Source organism: Monodon monoceros, unplaced genomic scaffold (genome assembly GCF_005190385.1).
Source record: "Monodon monoceros isolate NGI ecotype Baffin Bay Population unplaced genomic scaffold, NGI_Narwhal_1 Super_Scaffold_1, whole genome shotgun sequence".
Taxonomy (NCBI): Eukaryota; Metazoa; Chordata; class Mammalia; order Artiodactyla; family Monodontidae; genus Monodon; species Monodon monoceros.
The window spans coordinates 74,402,827-74,423,229 of NW_021703765.1; the positions used below are offsets into that span (position 1 = coordinate 74,402,827).

Below are 20,403 nucleotides of genomic sequence, written 5' to 3' on the forward strand. Positions count from 1 at the left end.
AATAAATACTAAAGGGCTTCCCTGGTGGCGCAGTAGTTGAGAGTCCGCCTGCTGATGCAAGGGACACGGGTTTGTGCCCCGGTCCGGGAAGATCCCACATGCCGCGGAGAGGCTGGGCCCGTGAGCCAGGGCCGCTGAGCCTGCGCGTCCGGAGCCTGTGCTCCACAACGGGAGAGGCCACAACAGTGAGAGGCCCGCGTACCGCAAAAATAAATAAATATTAAAAACAAAAACAAAAACTTCTCCCATCTATATTCATATACTGAACTTTTAATAAATGTGTCATTAATCAATAGGGCTTTAGATTAATAATCTAGGCCTGTTCATATTGCTCATATAAAACTGTACAAGTAGCTACGCAAGGATAATAAATGAGCTGGGCTCAACGCCAGGCAAGGCAGCTGCCTGTGGTGGTCAGTTGTGTTATGTTGCAGTTACTTTTAGTGCTTTCTTATATTTATGGTAAGAAATATAAGCAGTCGGTAGATATATTGGGGGATTCAGCTTAAAAAAATCTGCTCTCTTAAATTTCCAGACTGAAGAATATCAGACAGTGGCAATGTGAATAAAGACTCTTCCAATTTGCAACTACTTGTCCTTGTCAATCAGGATTATCTTGCAATCAAGCCACCGAAACAAAAATAAATACAAAGCTCATCACCAGCAACCACCAAAAACAAACCAGCAAACGAAAGTAAAGGCTGTATATGACTTCTACTCTCATCCATAATCTCTGATATAAAATTTTCCAGTTAAAACTGACTTGTTCTTCTCACAATATATAAATAAATGTTAGAAATTCTAATTTACCAAGTATCATTTTTATATTAAAAAATATTTTTCTGTTTTATATACTGGGGTTCAATATTATATTTAAGATTTTCTTTGTGTAAATGATTTCGTTGCTAATGAAAAGTCTAAAAGCCACTGGTTTATCCTGTACATTTAAAAGAATCAGAAAATATAAACTGCTTTATTCTTACTACAAACTTTATAATTTTCTCCCTCAGCTTAGTTAATGACATTAGCTCAGCCCTTTTCCTTCCCTTTGTTTCAGGAATTTCTCACCTTTAAGTTCCCCATGGCCAAGACGCCCAAGTCGCCCAATTACAACTCTCCAGGGCAGAGATGTCATTTGGACAATACCTATGCACCATTCCCATAACTTCTGTAGTCCAATTTTACGTGCAGATACTTTACTCCTCCGTGACCTAAAACAGACATGGAAAAGGGTCCCCAAATGAATCAAAGCTATCATTTAGTACGACAAAACCAAGAAAATTCCAAAGAACCCACCCACATGTTACCCACTGCATTTAGATAGGAAAGTTAGAAAGATCCATTATCTGAGAAAAGGCACAGCATCAATTTACACACACCATAAACACCAAGGCTCCTCACCTGTTTGGTAAAGCAATATTTACAATACATGTTTCTAATAATTCTCCATGGAGGTCAGTGCAGGAAGCCAAAAGCCAGCGCTGGTCGTGAGACAGACAATAGCCCACAAAGAGCACATTGTATTTCTGGCTTGCTTCACCAAATGTCTCTCCCAGCTCTGTCTGCTTGTCTTTGATTGGGGCCAATATAAAAGGAGGGGAGTAAAGCTGGATTGGGCTGGGCCGCTGAAATCAAAATCAAAATCAGTATCAGCACAAAGCCACTCCATGTTTACAACAAAACCCATACAGCACTGAGGGAAACCAACAGGGAGAAATGACAATAGATTGCTTCCCGACTAGTCCTATATATACAAATAATAATGATACAAAAAAAAAAAATTGTTTAAGGTAGGGAACCCAATCAAGCCAATTATTTCCTTATTAAAAGAAGTTATTATTGGCCCAACTTCATTAGTCATTAGGAAAGCGGATTAAAACCACTACACACCCACCAGAATGTCTGAAATATAAAGGACAGAAAACATCAAGTATTGGTGAGAATACAGGGCAATTAGAACTTTCATACATTGCTGGAGTATGATGTGCTTCGGAAAAGTATTTGACAACACCTGTAAAAGCTGAACAAACGCATACCCTCTGACCCCCCAAAATGCACATATATGTTTACAAAGGACAGGTATAAGCCTGTTTACAACACTATCAATCTTAATAGCTCCAAAGAGAAAATAACCTAAATAACCATCAACAGTAAAATGGATAATAAATTGTGATAAAGTTACACAAGCAGAATATTAAACAGCAGCAAAGAGAATGAAAAAAACTACTGCTACAAGCAACAAAATGGATGATTCTCAACACTGAGTAAAAGAAGCCAGGCACAAAACACTGTAAATTATGATTCCATTTATATAAAGCCAAAAACAGGCAAAATTATGCTGTTGTAAGTCAGAACAGTGATTACCATTGGAGTGACTGGAAGGGACATTAGAGAGGTTTCTGGATGCTTGTTATGTTTTGTTTCTAGTGCTAGTTACGTAATATTTTTACTTAGTGGAAATTCATCAAGCAGTATGCTTAAGACTGGGTACTTTTCAGTATGTATATTATACTTTATGATGTGTGTGTGTAAGTAGTTAAAGAGATCAAAGTGTTAGCTGTTACCTAAGACAAATATTTTAGATAAACTGTGATGAAATTTAATTGTCATCTTTGTTTCTAGCTTTATATACATTTCAATATTTAGTAAACTACAGCAGGGGTCAGCAAACTTCTGTAAAGGATCAGACAGTAAATACTTTGGGCTTTATGAGTCTCTGTCACATAATCTTCTCTTTGTAAAAATGTAATAATCATTCTTACCTAGCTGGTCATACAAATGCAGGCTGCAGGCTGGATTTAGCCCACAGAATTGCCAACCCCTGAACTATATAAGCATAAGAAACAGTAATAATGGAATTACAGAATTTTAAACTTAAAAGAGACCTTGGAGATAAGTTAATCCAATTCCTTCATTTTAGGGATACTTATTCAACAACTTGCTCAAGTTTCAAAGCTAACCTTATCACTGATCCATTCACTCTCCACAGACCCGGAAATTCTACTCCTAGGTACTTACCAAGAAAACTGAAAACATATAGCCACACAAAAACTCATACACAAATGTTTAGAACAGGGTTAGTCACAATAGCCAAAAAGTGGAAAAATCCATACGCCCATCCACTAATAAATGGATAAACAAAATGTCGTCTATCCATATAATGGAACAGTACTTAGCCATAAAAAGAAATGAAGTACTGATACATGCTATGACATGGATGAACCTCGAAAACATTATGTTAAGTGAAAGAAGGCAGACATAAAACATTCTATATTGGAAGATTCCATTTACAAAAAACGTCCAGAACAGGCAACCCCACAGAGGCACCAAGTAGAACAGTGGTTGCCAGGAGCTTGCAAGAGACTGTGCCACTGCAGAAAATGAGAATTCCTGGAAGCAGGGGACTGGTGTCTTGTTCACCACTGCACAGTCGACACCTAATACAGTGTCTGGCACACGGCAGACACTCAGCTATAGTTGCTGAATGAAAGTACAAAATTCTAGCTGCAGACTGGGGGAGAGGCAGCATTTAGCAATTAGCCATTGCACCTTAATGCAAGTAAAAATTTATAAACCTCAGTAAATGTTCACAACATTTGGTTCTTACATTTTTAATTAAGTCAAATGATTGATTTCTCTCTTCCTGTTCCAAAGCAAAGGGAAAGAAAGAATATTTTTTTGTGATTTATTTTAATCTAAGCCTCACTATATTATCTCATGAACTCTCATGGTGTTCTGCCAGTATGTTATATAATCTTTTAAAACATTACATAATGCCTCGGATCTTAATATAGGTAGTCAGCCTTTACTCTCTTCTCTGAAAATGCAGACTACTATTAGTTGTCATTTGAAATTGTGGTAACTTCTTACCAAAGCATAAGGAATGATTGCATCTGAATTGCAGAATAACCACAAGAGGTAAAAAACTAAAAGATTCAAAGTTTATAAAGAAAGGCACAAACTCAATTCCTGGACACAAATTTGAAACAAGTAGAAACATATTTATTTTTATTCCAGAAAAAGCTAGTAGTAGAGAAAACATATGACATGCTCACAAAAGTAAAAAATACAGACTCAAGAGAATAAACTAATCTAAAACTGCCAAAGATAGAAATTTTCTATAACCCCAGAGCGAATATAAGTTGTCAGCTAAGCAGTTTCCTCTCTTGGGACCAAGCTGACCTGAACCAAGTTACAACAAATGCAGTATTAAGTAGTGCGTCATTTTTTTAGTTTTCCACAAAAACTTACATTACCAACTAAAATTAGCAATTTTTGGTGTTTTTAAGTTCTCTAATGGTGAAGAGGTGTTTGCTGGCCTTTATTAATGGGTAATTTTTCATGCAAAAGTTGTGGGAACTGATTTTTGAAGGCTTTGAGAGTTCTAAACACTGCCCTGTATATCTACCTTCAGGATAAGGTGATTAGTAAAACAAAAGAAGTGTACAACTTCTGTTTAAAACATGTTTTGCTTTGGTGTTTTAGAATTCCCCCTGAGGTACTTATCTGTGGGAAACAGGTTTACAAAGATGGAGAGCAAAAGCGTTCATTTACATACAGAAGCACTGAGACAAGGGGAGGAGAAAGCATCAGAAAATGAGGGGCCTGTGCAGAGTAAACACATACACAGTGGCTGTTCCAAGGGAACAAAATGAGCTGGGGAAGGTGGAGAGTGATTTAAGACACAAATTAGCTTCAAACAATGATGAACAAAATAAATATAGGAAAACTGAACTTTCGTAAGTAAAAGGGATAAGTGTATTGTTGCCTTAGGTCTTACATCAAAAAATGGCAAGAGTTTGCTTGCCTCTTTTCTCAAAAAATTATACAAGTTCAGAGAAGTATCTCCTCTATTTCAACTTAAGGATTAAAGAAACCTACCACTCTTATAATAAAGGTAGAAGACCAACCAAGCAAGCAACTCTCCTGGTTTGCATCTTTAGCATAAAAGTAGTCTTCTTGCAAATTTCTGCCCTGTTGCTGCTACCTACCTCTGGGTTCTTGAGAGTCATCTCAATGCTGGCGGCAGGCCCAAATCCTGTGAGGGATTTAATGTGGATCTGTGTAGGCAGAGGTCGCCTGCACTGGCAGTACACTGAAAATGCCATGGACTTCAAGTATTGAATGTAGAAAACTTGTTCATCCTTCATTGTCTGCAGCATGTACTGGCAAGGCACAATCTACAAATACAAATAAAACTAGAAATAGAGATCTAATATGCTAACAAGGCAGTTCGAAAATGAAATGGTATGAATTCTTTACTTGAATGGGGGAGGCAACTTTAGTTTTAAAATACAGAAATGCCAAACATAGTATAATTCAATCTTAATTCCTTTCAGTGACATAAAGTCCTATATTCCAAATATACCAGCAATTTAAGAAGAGGTGTCACTCTGCTGGTCAAGTTACACTGTCACTTAGAAATTACCCTGTTCCCATTTTAGAGATAAATTATCAGTTTATTGTTGCCATGCCCCTAAATTTAAAAACTTGCTTTTAAATATACTTCTCACTTTTGTAAGGTTATACGCATAGTATGCATGGCATCTTTGGAATTATTGTCTAGTCATCTGAGGCACAAACTTCAAATCAATGAAAAACTATCAACAAACTATACTGGTAGCTTTAATTTCAATCTTTTAATTCTATAATATGGCTTGAGTTAAAGTGACAGAAAAACAAGAATCCAAACACCCAAGACATCATTTTTCACCTATTAAATTATAAATTTTTAAAAATTATTACACTATAAAGCTGGCAAGGGTGCACTGAAAATTGGCATGCTCCTTCACTCCTGAAAGAAATGTAAATAACTATAACATTTTGGGAGAGGAATCTGGCATTATTTATCAGTATCTTTATCAAAGAATCCACTTTAAGAAATGACTTGAAATGTGACAGATTATACCTTAAGATGTTTATTATGGCTTTATTTATTTATTCATTCATCCATTTACCTATTTATTTATTGGTCATGCTGTGCAGCTTGTGGGACCTTAGTTCTCCGACCAGGGATTGAACCCAGGCCCCGGAATTGGAGGCACAGAGTCCCAACCACTGGACCGCCTTATAGTTGTATTTGTAACAGTGAAAAGGTAAAAAAAAAAAGTAATTATATCTAACTGTAGAGAAACAGTTGCACATGGAAAATATGCAGTCTATAAAAAATATGCTGCTTGGTGAGAATTTTAAATAAGGTGGAAAAATATTCATGAATAACTTTAAGTACAAAAAGACTAAAAATTATGTGAAAAGTATGATCTCAATTGTGTAAACAAACACAGAAAAAAGGCTAGAAAAACACCAAAATGCTAATAATGGCTGAATCTAAAAGGCAGAATTAAGAATACTTTTTTCTAATACATACAATTTTTTTAAAAATCATGAACCTGTTTACTTTCATAAAAACAATAACAATGTAAAAAATAAACTTGCAAATAGTTACCTGGAGAATGAAAGAATTTCTCATATGCTCAGGTAAATTATCCAGCATTTCTGTGTAGCAGCGCATCAAACTCAACAGCCAAAAATTTCCAGAAGTGGAGTCTTCCTCTGCGGTATAAGTGAAGGGGTCCACCATGTAAATGACAACAGCTGGAGGGTAGGCTTGGCTGTCTGCAGAGTCAGGCTCCGTGGGAATTCCTATCCTCTCCCTTTCTGTAACACTGCAGAGAGAGTCACTTATGAGATGCACAACATAAATATAAATTATACAAAATAAATCAATTCCAGAGCACACTGACTCCTGGACAATGATTACAGATTAAATGCAACATTAATATGTACCAAAATGAAGGCAAACCAAATCAGTTAGCATCCAGATGGATGGGAAACAACAACATGCTCCTCTAAAATGAGATCTCTTTTTTTAACTCCCCCCCCCACCACACCGTGGCTTCATTCTACAAAGATGTTTTATAATGCTGTTACGTTAATAGTAAGAGATTACTATTATCCATATATTATGTTCATATAATAAGAGTATTAACAGTAATATTAATTACATTAAGTATATTAATTAGTAAGTATATATTACCATTATACTAGTAATATAATAATAAGAAGTTTATAAGAAGTTCTCAAATTTCTTAACACTGAACTACAGACTGACAGTTGTTACTCTCTGGAGGGAAGAAGAGAAATACCACCCTTTACAAGGTTTAGAGACTCATGAAGTCGAGGGGGCTGGGGGTGCAGAGGAAGAGTAGACAAGGGGTCCGAGCTGAAGCCACTCGTCTTGGTCAGAGTACCGTACCTTTCCTGTCCATCCTGTGAGGGCTGAGAGGAGCTCTGCCCAGGCTCAGTGTCTCCACCACAGCCTATGTTCCCTTGCGTTCTCTCTGCAGAGCTGGCCCCAGCGCTGGGGTTCTGCGCTCCGACACTACCACTGAATCCTGAAGAAGAGGTAGTGCTTATCTGGTTAATAATGGGAGCAGAGGCAGATGTCGAGGCTGGTGGCACAGAGGAACCAGATGCGGAGCTACTTGCTGCCAGGTTCACAGAACTGCCATTGGAGGTGGGATTAAATGCACTGCCAGCTGAGGGGGCTGCCGATCCTGGATTTGAAGCTAAAGGCCCCGCATTCCCAGGTGTAGCTTGTCCCTGTGCTGCTGCTGGTGGGGTCTGGTACTTAGGTGGTATCAACAGGCTGCTGTCGAGCTGCAGAGTGGCTAGATAAGGTGCTGAAAGTGTACACGCAGAGAGGTGACTTTAGGAACGTTCTGCAGTGTCTGGCTGAAGCAGATATTCAGAACAGTCACTTTAAAACAATTATGCTTCCAGGTTGCATTACTCTATGACACCCAAAATGCTATCTCTACCACTGAACATAAGCTTGTAGGTTCTGTAAACATGGAAATAAATGTGGAGTTACTTAGTATAAATTCTGGGGAAGAGCCTTATTTGGGGGGGGGGGCGGGGGAGAGGAGAAAATCAATCATTTGTAACATTTGCCTTTCAGACTGATTCCATACGCATTCACTGAAAACGGAGAGGCCGTATACTCTACAGCCATCATGGTATATTATGCTCCTATGTGCGTAAGGCTTTGTAAGCATCTAAGATTCTCTTGGGAATCTGGGTTAAAATAAAGCAGTTAATACCAAGTCATGCTGCTACATTTTCGAAATGTGGAGTAAATTAGATATGACTTCCTTAGGCTACTGTAAATAGCTTTTAAACAATATACATGCACATAAAAATTAGCATTTAACTACTTAGAATGCAAAAATTAGACCTAAATAAATACAGTAATGGAACACTAACATTTCCCGAGACAAAAGAAGTATAATGTGGCATGTCTAATAGGGAGCAGGGGGAATGATTTGCTATTTCTCAAATTCTACTTTGCCAAATACATCCCCATTTACCTAGGTGATGGCGGCAAACTTGCGCATAAAGTTTGAGTCTGGAATGATTGTCACTCTCCTCGCTGCCCCACGGCTGGTTAAACCACTCGCTCACAAGCTCTTCCGCCAGCTTCTGCGCCACGGTCTTCCCCACACGCATGATCCCGTCGCGCAGCACTTTGCAGATAGGCTTGTGCTGCCCAAGTCTACACATCTGACGGCACAAACCAGATCACCGTTTACAACAGGAACCACTCCTTCGTTCAGTACACATCGTTACCACGGAGATCCTTGACCATACACATGGAAGCATTTTCCTTTGTCTTTTAGCATTACCACACGCAACCAAACCAACATTATATGCTGGTCCCTTCTGGTAATTATAATGTACCTGAAACTGTTCTCTGTCTCTCCAAAACCTGGACTAGGCTCTCTAAGGAAAAATGTTTCTTTTAAAGAAAAATGAATGTTTCTTCACCCCAACCACTTCCTCCAGCACAAGGGAAGATTGCTGAGCACTACCTGATTGCTAATGGTCAAATAAAGAATTAACCAGATTCCTGCCTACTTAGGCTGACTGAGACATATGTCCACTAAAACCTCTTAAGTAATCCCGACTTATGATGTTCTCCCATAAGAAAACATTAAAATTTTATGGGCCATCTGTTACATTGTTACAGACATTTGGAGATCACCAATAGCAAAGGCCACGGAAACAGTGGATATGCTGATCACTTTTTAAAAGTAAATAGTTGTTTTAGCACAATGAGATTCTGTTACTGACGTGCAGGACATTAAATGGGTGCTTATGGCAGAGAATATACCTGCACAAAGTAAGCTACCTAGCTACCTGTTCACCAGCAGAAGAGCCCATATTATTAGCCCTTACTAGAGTTGATGAGCAGGAGGCTTACCAAGCCCCTAAAAATTCTCTAGTGTACACTCTTCTGAAGCAGGTGCGCATTACTGCCAAAAGAGCAATCCTAAAATGATCTGGCAGTCCCTTTATGTTTTGGAACTTATGTTGAAAGCTTCACTCAAAAGAAAGGCTGGGCTTTAAGATTGCTTAGAGAAGTTTTCTGTGTTAGGGTAATTATGATTTAATATTATTAGGCATCATGAATCAGGCACTGTTTAGAAATTACTGTATCCAAGGATTTCCTTCAGTGGCTTAATTGATGCCATTATCTCATACTTTAGCATCTTCTCACTTCTTGGTAGCAACACGTAAGTTTACTATTTCATGTGTACTCATACACTTATAGATAGTGAATGTTCCGTTATGGAGTATTTTTGAAATTCAACTTGGCATCTTATTTAGCAAACACTTTTGTAATGCTTATAATATGCCTGTCGCAGCTCTAAATACTTTATAAATACTAATTTCATTTATTCTTGTCAAATATAAAGATAACAGAAGTATAAGGTACAAAAACCTTATGTCTATGTACTTTAGCAGAAGAAATGTGGCACTAACTCTTCAAAGACAGACATGATTCTAATTTTTCAAAAGTAACAAGAATTTATGTACTAAATATATAAAATTATCTAAGTGGCTTTTATATTACTATGGTTATCACATTATTAATCTGTACCAAAATTTTAGTATTAAGATGGAGTGTTAAATAAAACAAGGACATGAGTCATTAAACTTATTATGATTCAGAAATTTTCAAGCTAAACATTTTTATACTGTTTTCAGGAACTCGCCCCCCACCGCCCGCCCCAAGAGTAGATGTGCTTTCTTTTCATAAAGCTCATCTTCTGAACAACCACTATCCCCTGGTGAGTAATACTTTTAAACTTGAGCACATAAATGGGGAAAAAACAGCTGACGGGACTTTAAGATGGGTGGTAAGGCTGGTAGAGGAAAATCTTTAAATCTAATAAAATATAAAAGCTAACATGGGAAAGCAATGTACTCCTTGAAAAACTTGCCAATGTAATCCTTTTCTTCATCCTCCAACTATGTGAAAATTTTCTTTGAGTCCTACTTTGAAAATATTTTTTCTTTAAAATTTAGTCGTAACTAGAAACAACCTGAGTACTCGTATCATACAAACAATTTTCATCTTTCATATCCTTCTCACCTCATATACAGCGCTCAAGTCCCTGAAAAAAGTTTTGGCTCCTTCGAGCAAGGCCTCATTTTCTGGACACACCACAATATAGGCAACATCACGGTGGCCCCCGTATGGGTCCAACAACAGCCTCTCCCAAAATGGCAAGGAGAATGGCGAGATGGTGAGGAAGTCCTTGTCATAGCCTACCAGCAGAGTGGGGATGGGCAACGGCTCAGGAGATTCTTCAGAACCTAAAACAAGATTGCAGTTTAGGAAAGTGCTTCAGGGTCTGTTTCCCACAACCTCGACAACTGAGAATTCTCTGGTGCATTAGTCTTATTTCTGGCATCAGAAATTTTATTGTAGGTTGACATGATACTCTTAAAAGTACTCTTCAAATCCTCTAATGGCCCCTGATGAAGAACCTTAATTAAATGAGTCAGAACATGCTTATAAAGTTTCAGTAAGATCAGAGAGCAGACTAGAGCAGGTTAAAGTTAGTTTTCCAAACAGCACTATGTCATTTCCTTTAAGATAAGCACTATAATCCTGACTATGAAGAAGCTGACAGAACTAGTTCAGAAGTTCATCCAGATGAAAATGCAGTGAGGACCAGGAAGATAAGGAGACCCTAACAAATGGTCTATTTAGGGATTATTTGCCCCACTGACCTTGATTATGCCAAAGACATTTAGAAAGATTATCTCCAAAACTGACTACTGGAAAACAGGCAGATTATAAAACTTTATAATAGTCAGGAGGAAAAAGGTTCTATTTTGTCAGTGAGGGAAGGACTTGACAGTAACTAAAGCTGCTTTTCATAGAACAAAAATCTGAAGGAATTTAAACAGGGGAAGGATTCTACCGTAGGTTCCCCGTCCTGCCATTTTGTGGAACTGCTGCCAGGTGAGTGGTCCCTGCACGTGCTGGATATTCTCCCAGGTCCTGCCCGTGCGCTTCTTCTGGATGGCGTCTTGGAGAAAGGGCTGCAGGGACAACAGCATACGGACCACATCTTGGGAGGAGAGCATGCTGATGTCCAGCACTGGAAGAGAAATGAAATGAAAAGGAAGGGGAATCATAAAGGGGGGCTGGCACACTCCTCTTCTTGCCACCATTGTGGACCTCAGTTATACTCCACGACAGAGACATCACTGGCAGCAGGGTCTACTTACAGTAGATTCTAAAATACCCGACTTAGGAGTCAAGAGGAAAGACAATCTTCTAAAGTAGAAGATAGTTTATTATTTATTATTGGAAATAATAAAAGGGAAAATAGTTTAATCTATATAAAAGAGGTTAACTACAGGACTGCCTAAAAGTGGAAAGGTAGATAGGCCTGACTTTTAAAAATCATACAGACTTGTTTCCAAGGTTGTTCTTAAGAAAAGAGAGCCGCAAAAATTTCTTAATTATTGTTTCTTACTTTTAGTTTCTTAATTACTTTTATTTACAAAAATCCATGTTTTGATTATATGATGAGTGGGAAAAAGGAACTTGAAGCTTTTAAAAACTTTAAAAACTGCTCTTAATGAAAATATTTTCACAAGATACAAAATGCATAAAGAGAAAGATGACCTTCTACACAGGCAGAGGCACATGAAAACAGGGCAGAGGCAATGACAGGCCTGAAATTCATCTGTACAGAGAGGAAGGTAGGAGATTCATGGTTTCAGAACATGTTCTTCCTGCAAGAGGGTTTCTTAACCTAGAATTTGAAAAACCTCTGAAACTCCACCCCAAACTGCATATGCATGCATGAGCATAGGTGTGTTTTACCCCAAGGGAGAAGGTCCATAATGCTCGTCAAATTCTCAAAAAGATCTGAAGAAAGAACTACTTAAGCTGGAGATGGTCAGCTATGAATCTGCACAGCTGGGTTCCTAAAGACCTTTCATTCCTCTTGCTTTTCTAGCTGATTAGGAAAGTGGCATGGATGGAAATCTGTGGTTTATTTACCAACTAAATCTGAAACACAGGGTGCTTAAGGGGTCTTAAGACATTTTTAGATGTGTCCCCACATCAAACACAGGCTGCAACTTGATGGCACAGAGTTTTTGTTTTTCAATCTGGAACGAATTTCTCAGGAAATTTCATATGCAAATCTGGATTTCCAGCTTCTCTTGAAAAACTGGAAAACTGCCTGACAGCCCTGGGGCTGAGGCCATCATATTCCTGGATGACCACCACTTGGAGCCAAGGAGTAGCTGTCCCCTTCAGACAGTTCTTGACGCTCCCCCCGTGCCTCCCCCCACCCCAGCTGGCCTGAGACTGAAGCAGCACTTATCACCTTGATCTTCAAGCCTGTGCTTCTTTTCTTCTTATAGGAAAGGAAAAAGTAAAGTATCTCTTGTACCCATGGCTCTATCAGAAGTAGGAAAATGACACACCAAGAGAACCACAGGTTAGAGAAAAATAAAAGTAGAAGTAATTCTTTGTGAACTCTATTCCTGTGCATACAAAACAGAAAGTATGTTGCGAAACGACACAATTTACGTCATTGACTTTTGCAAACCTGGATCTCCACATCATTCATTTACATTATCTGTCTGGTAGTTTTAAGCATCTGAATTTGAAACCCACATCTCGCCTACAAAAAAAAGTGCTATTCTTCATATCCAAAGATGCCACTACTGATCCACCCACACAGACTGTTTTTCTACCTGAAGGCCACTGTCTAGTAAAAGAAACCACCTAAGATAATCACCCACAATTCTTTAGGGGAAAGAGTTTAATTCATAAATTCATGCAGCAGACATTAATTAAAGGCCTGCTAAGTATAAGGTACTCTACTTAAACCTAAGCAGTTATAAAAATGAGTATAACCCTTGAAATATTTCCTCAGGAGTCTCCACCTCCAAGAAGTCTCCTTGCTTATATAACCTTCTCCCCTGCAAGACTGACGACTATTCTGAAGCAGGGTCCATGTTTCTTTCACACATAGACTCCTCCAGCTTAGCCTCTGCTCCCCCGTCTACAGAAACAGCTCTTACCATGGTCAAAAGACTGGTTTAATCCTTATCTTAAAAGCCTGGCTGAATCTGAATGCCTGTTGACCACGCTCTCGTTCATGAAACTTGGTTACATGGCAGAACTCAGTAAAGCTCTGTCCCAGGCCCTCCTCTCTTTCCATACAGTCCTCCTCCCCAGTGAGCTCTCCTCCTCCTCCGAGCCCCTGACTTGGGTTATCATCTACGTGCCATATACTCCCTTTCCCCTGAGCTCCAGGTCATGAAGTCCCAAGTGTCTACTTGACACCTCTACCTGGATATCTCAAGAGAAATCTTTAAAACTTCCAAAACTCAATTTATGACCTTTCTCCCCAGACCTGATATTCCTCCAGTACACTCATCTTTTTAAAATAATTTTATTTATTTTTGGCTGTGTTGGGTCTTTGTTGCTGTGTGCGGGCTTTCTCTAGCTGTGGCAAGCAGGGTCTACCCTTCGGTGCGGTGCGCGGGCTTCTCATTGTGGTGGCTTCTCTTGTTGCGGGGCACAGGCTCTAGGCTCGCGGGCTCTAGAGCACAGGCTCAGCAGTTGTGGCGCATGGGCCTAGTTGCTCCACGGCATGTAGGATCTTCCCGGACCAGGGATCGAACCAGTGTCCCCTGCATTGGCAGGCAGATTCTTAACCAATGTGTCACCAGGGAAGCTCCCAGTACACTTGTCTTTGAACGACACGACTGTCCGTCCAAGTATACATGTCACAAACCTGGGTGTCTTCCTTAATATCTCACTCTCCCTGATCCCCCAAATCCAACCCATTTCCAAGTCCTGCAATAATACTTCCCAAACATCTCTTGAATGTTTCCACTTCTTTTCCATCTCCTTTGCTAGGACACTAAGCCAAGCTACTGTTTCTTATTTGATCTACTGCAGGAACTTCTCAGTCTCCTCAAATCCATTCTCGCCATTTTCTAATCCACAGCCCACCTTATAGAGCACATTTTTTCCTAACTATACAAATCTGATGTCAATGTCTCTTCGTAAAACCCATCATTGACTTAAGACTCTTTGGATGAAGACCCAGTGCCCAGCATGTCTCAAAAGGCTCTTGACAAGCTAGCGCTGCTGGTCTCTAGGCTTCTCTGAGTTCTCTGAAGGCCCCACGCTCTACATAACGCTGGGCCATTGCACTCGCCCCTCCTCTGCCTGGGCCAGGGCTCCCCGCCCCCTCCCTCGTCACCCAGTTAACCTGTACTCATCGTTGGGATCTCAAATGTTACTGCTTCTTCAAGGAAGTGTCCCCTGACATACCGTGCTTTCATCACTTATAATGGTTTGTAATAATATGCTTATTTATTTATTTGATTCGAATAATTAAATAAATAAGCATATTATTTAATTGGAGGATGGAGGAGAAGGCTTATCCATTTTCCAAAATAGATTAGAAAGTCCCTGAGGGCAGGTACCTTGTCCCTTTCATTCACCATTCTATCCCTTCAGGACACATTATAGCATAGATAGTGAATCAATAAGGAAAGGGAACAGCAAGGCTGCTCAGCACTCTTAGAGCCCAACTCCAAAGACGTTTATCAACTGGAGTTTTTTTTTTTTTTTTTTTCCTGGTACGCGGGCCTCTCACTGTTGTGGCCTCTCCCGTTGCGGAGCACAGGCTCCGGACGCGCAGGCTCAGCGGCCATGGCTCACGGGCCCAGCCGCTCCGCGGCACGTGGGATCTTCCCGGATCGGGACACGAACCCGTGTCCCCTGCATCGGCAGGCGGACTCTCAACCACCGCGCCACCAGGGAAGCCCTATCAACTGGAGTTTTTAAGACAGTGACGTGCCCCAGTAACCACAATGCAAAGTAAAATGTGATCATTGTTACCAGAGACACAAAATGCTGGGAAATCAGAGGAAAGAGAAAATACTCTGGTAAATGGATAGAAGGCTTCCTGGAAGAAGTATTATGGAAACTTGACCCAGAAGAATGCATAAACTTAAACTAAAAAGAAGACTTAAACATGAAAGTGTATGCAAATTATCAGTTTGTATAATCTAGACAACTTTTTTTCCACAAAATAATTACTCTTCTCCAAATGTGTTTCAATATAAAACATCTCCCCGTTCTTAACTTTAGGGTGATATCAAGATAGCTCTCACTTTAGTTATGTCTATTTCTTAATAAATGAAATTTAAAATTCTGTCATATATAACAAAGTAAAGAAAGTTTGCAAGTTATCATCACACCAAGACAATTTTCAAAGCAAATTTGTATTCTGGGAAACCTACCATTGCTATGAGGCCAAGAGTGCACAGTGGCACTTCTCACCAGAGCTTCATCCACTTTGCCACCTGTGGGATTATCCACATACTGCCGACCCTGCTCCAAGGCATTAAAGCATTCCGTCCAGTAATCATTATTATCTGCTTGCACCCGGTCGTAACTCCAGCTCACACAGGGAAGAGTTTGGCGATTGTTACAGGAAATGTAGTCCAGGAAACTCAGTGAAGCAAAAGGTTGTGTATGTTGATTCTGCAGGAGGAGGAGAAGGCTTATCGGTGGCTCCTGGGATTTTCTGGCTCCTTCCATCTGCGGAAGGAAGGTGGTCTGACACATCATTAAGCGCCTTTCGGCAGCCTGACCAATATCAGAATTCTTCCCAAAAATATCCAACTCATCTTCCAGGAAGAGTCCCGAATTGTAACCAAGTTTGCGATTCATGATCGCACTAAACCCACAGGTACAGCGGTACTGGTCCTCATTGGAAGAATCGGGGATGTAAAGCCCAACATCCGCCCCTTTGATGTTCATGTTGCAGGCACAGATGCAACAGCTGTCAAAGTTTCTGTCTTTAAAGATATTCATCACGGAATCAGAAAGAATCAGAGTCACATAGAGACTGTGAGCTTCAGGAATTGGCTGCATGGTGGCGGGCTCCACAGAATTAAGAGGCCGTGTGGTAGAGGGGGTAGAGGCTGGTGACCCCTGATCGGTGCTGTCATATTTAACAGACCCTTGACCACTGGCAGTGCCCCCTCCTCTGGGAGTTCTTGGGGTCCTGGGGGTTCGTGGTGTGGGGACAGAGAAGCGAGGTGTTGCTGGAGATGGCAAAACTCCTGCTCCACTGTTGCTGGCTGGGGCAGCGCTGTTCAGCGTCACCGGGGTGTTCATCTGTGGTGTGTTCAGATAATCTGGATCTGCTAGGCTCCCGACACTAGGCACATTACTGCAACAAAGAGACAGCACCAAGTGAGAACGGGAGGCCGGTCACAGGTGCTGGAATACACAAATAATCACCCCAACCTGGCCTCTGCATTTCCTATTTATGCACGTTATCACTTGGTTTATTCAGTTTTCTGTTAAGCCTCATCTTAATCTTTTGAGGGAACTGTAACTACTTTTACAAGAAAACATGATGCTGGATTTGGGCAATGTAGTTTTGAAAACGTATAACTACTAAACAGAACTTTAACACTTGAGCTCAGATGCCAAAGTAGCTAGAAGACCATAGGATGAAATTTCCATCTAATTTGCAATTACATTTTTGTCATTTTTTGAAATTGAAATTCTGCCAGTGTACTTGTTCTCTGAGGCTATAATCTACATATGATTCTAAAGTAGTTATAATCAAATGCACATGAAAATTTAACATTTTTCTAATTTCCAAAATGTAGTCCTATCTAGGCTAGCATTTTTATAGTAATGAGTGACCATGAGGGAATTCTATTTTAGGAAACCCACTGGCCAGTACTATATTACAATTAATACAAATGCTACACATGCTGCTAAAAGGACTTAGTATTAGTTAAGTAGCTGCCCAGAAGTATAGATATTGCATCACAGTTTCCAAACCTCTAACAGATTTCTTTAGGGTGGTAGGCAATTCGTTCATTTTTTTATTTTTCAATATGTCATGCATTATATAGCACAACTATTTTTAGCTCCCAGAGACTGATCACACTGTGCTACCTATTTTCTCATAAGCAGCGACTTCTTTTTGGAATAGCCACATGGAAAACAAAACAGTGTCTGCAATGTTCTGCTATTTTATTATTGTAATAAAATTTTCTTGATATATATTCTTAGATGTACATGTAAAACAGCGCAGGATTATTCTTTCCAGTTAGAAGGTATCAAAAGAAACAGATTTTTTAAATACTTAAAATTCTTCTGAAATCTGTTAATACTGTGCTTAAACTAATGTTCCTCCAATAAAGTACGTATTCATTCACTTATAATTTGAAAGAAGAATGTCATAAAGTAATGGCTCTTCAAATCATTTTCTTATGACTTTTAATCAGCTATGCCTAACTTATCAACCTGAAAATCCAAATCAGTCACTGCAACGAAATGTTAAATCTGAGGCACAGTGGTGTCTTTTAGTACAGATAACAAATGACCCAGAAACCTTGATCAGCAATCATCGCTATCTCAGAGACCAAAATAATAAGTGTGTAATATGAGTCTAATTGGACTCCTTTCAAATTTTTCTGTTCAACAAAACCCCCAAATTATTATGCAGTTCAGATCACAAAAGGAACTATGACGATTAACTGAAAACCTAAATAATTAAATTCCTCCCGAGGCAGTAAAAATGGTTTATCTTGTACAGTAACCTGACTTTTCCCATTCAATAAAAATGAATTGAGTACCAAACCCATGCTAGATGCTGCATACGCAACAGTGAAAAAGAGGAAGAAAAGTTAGCTCATAGCAAGTATGACAGCCATCAAGTGAGTGCTGGTGTGCTCTGTGATAAAGCGGGGGTCCAGGGCGATGGAGACCACAGCAGGAGGATTTCCCATAGCCTAGAACTGTCCTGTCCAGTAAGTAAGGTAGTCACTACCCCCATGTGATGAATTTAAATCAACTTAAATAAAAATTCAGTCTTGATCTCAACTAGCCACATTTCAAATGGTGCACAGCTACAACGTAAGGGTAGTGGATGCCGCACTGGAAGGTGCAGATACAAACACTTATTTCATCAGAGACAGTCCTATTAACAGCGCCAGTTTAGAATACCAAGAATCTTTGGGGTGGCAAATGATAGATTTGATAGATCTAAACAATGATCTAAATTGTTTGTTATTGAAACCATCAAACAGCAATGGGTTGCATGTCACTGTTTGAGAAGCTTGTGTGTGTAAGAGATTAAGCTGTGGAATGGGTTCGGAAGCTGCTGCACTACTTGCAAATGGCCTGCTAACTCCTGGTGTGCTAGTCGCTCTAGCTGTGCTGGACCAGTCTCAGATTAAATAAGCTAGGGCACAACTGGAGAACAGCAGCAGAGAACTAGCCAGGCCCTCCCATCCAGGGTGCTTTTGAACACATGCTTTCACACTGCTGGTGGTTGTGGAAATACTCAGAGTTCTCAGAAAAGATCTTATGTGGGAAGTAGGGCAAGATAACCCCATTTTAAAGAAGGGAAGACCCAGTAAAATGGTCATTTAAAGCCATACAGAGACTAAACAAAAAAGGCAGGAATCTGAGCCCTATGACTGTACAGCCCTATAGCTGTACTTCCCCAAGTCTAAGGTTCTTTTAAACCACTTCTCTGCCACACTTTTTCATTCCCATATAGACTTTATATACACAAGCATAAAGCCTGTTTATAAAATTAAACTTGACTTCATCAAGATGATATTTATATGAGGTCACAAAGAAGTAGCCCACAGACTGGACCTAGATCATAAATTTTTCTTAGCTCCTAGAATGTAACTCTGGATTAACTGTCAACACTTTTTCTTTTTTTTTTGCCGGGGGTGGGGGGTGGGGGGTGGGAGGGTGTGCCTTGCCGCATGGCTTGCAGGATCTTAGTTTCCCGACCAGGGATTGAACCTGTGCCCTAGGCAGTGAAAGCACCGACTCTTAACCACTGGACCACCAGGGAATTCGCAACTGTCAACATTTTTAAAACGGAAATACATTGACACATTTAATTCCAGGTCTCCAATTCCCTGTATTTGAATAGCAAAAAAAAAAAAAAAAAAAAAAAAAAGTCCCTTTAAAAGGGGTGTATTCTCAACAGTTCATCATTGACCCTGCTCGCTCCCACTGCCTCTCTCAATGATGCCAAGCATCAGTAGTGCCAAGTCTTCTGCTTTGCCCAGTCCATTTCATCCACATATTGCTTACCTGGTCCTGATAGAAATTTGAGTTTGTGGCCTTTTATTTTATGGAATTTAAATTATTTTATTAAGAAATTATCACTCAAAGGGGAAAACTGATTCTACACTGTTGCAGTAAGAACTTTTTTGGCGACAGTATGAAACACGTCCAAGCTACAATAAACACTTCCTTTTCCTTCCCCCGTATCATAGCACCATTCTGTTGCTGCTTTCTTACATGACATGGTGTCAGTAACAGAGAAATTATCATGTGAATACTTCATTTTAAAGTGCCTTAAGTAAACACATTTGAAATCATCAAATTATATAAAACAAAGTACTTACCACCGTCACCCTAAAAATATTACCCACTCTAACTAATGCTTGGTTCTGTGATAGACACTGATTTCACATTGAATGACCATGAACATCATGGCTCTCTATACAAATAACCTTAATTTTTCCATGTATATTAAATTTAGTTTAGAAAATTTTCAACGTATATTTTCAACAGAAAATAATATGCACAAAAACGGCCAATAAAGGAAAGTTTCAAATGAAATGCTGTCATCATTTAAAGTAAATATTTAGTTAAGATAAAAATCAGGAAGCAACCTAAGTGTCCATCGACAGCTGAATGGATAAAGAAGATGTGGCACAGTGCTCGCTTCGGCAGCACATATACTAAAGTTGGAACGATACAGAGAAGATTAGCATGGCCCCTGCGCAAGGATAAGATGTTAAAAATAAATAAATAAATAAATAAATACTTTTAAAAAGAAGATCACTATAGAACTATTAAAACAAAACAAAAAAAACAAACAAAAAAGAAGATGTGGCACATATATACAATGGAATATTACTCAGGCATAAAAAGAAACGAAATTGAGTTATTTGCAGTGAGGTGGATGGACCTAGAGTCTGTCATAGAGTGAAGGA

The 20,403-nt window shown here is 39.5% G+C and overlaps 1 protein-coding gene and 1 non-coding gene across 4 annotated transcripts in view; one reads left to right on the forward strand and one right to left on the reverse strand.

Moving 5' to 3' along the window:
• MED13L (mediator complex subunit 13L) overlaps positions 1–20,403 on the reverse strand; it is a 289,482-nt gene that overhangs the window by 14,806 nt on the left and 254,273 nt on the right. For all 3 annotated transcript variants that reach the window (XM_029218820.1, XM_029218811.1, XM_029218827.1), the window contains 9 exons: positions 15,646–16,583; positions 11,277–11,456; positions 10,439–10,662; positions 8,370–8,562; positions 7,256–7,682; positions 6,446–6,665; positions 4,992–5,180; positions 1,402–1,625; positions 1,069–1,211 (listed from right to left, as the gene is read on the reverse strand). In XM_029218820.1, the coding sequence (XP_029074653.1) occupies positions 1,069–1,211; positions 1,402–1,625; positions 4,992–5,180; positions 6,446–6,665; positions 7,256–7,682; positions 8,370–8,562; positions 10,439–10,662; positions 11,277–11,456; positions 15,646–16,583 (2,738 nt within the window). The remainder of the gene's footprint in view (positions 1–1,068; positions 1,212–1,401; positions 1,626–4,991; positions 5,181–6,445; positions 6,666–7,255; positions 7,683–8,369; positions 8,563–10,438; positions 10,663–11,276; positions 11,457–15,645; positions 16,584–20,403) is intronic.
• On the forward strand, positions 20,125–20,232 carry LOC114902348. The gene has a single exon (XR_003795485.1). It is a non-coding gene; the product is annotated as a U6 spliceosomal RNA (small nuclear RNA).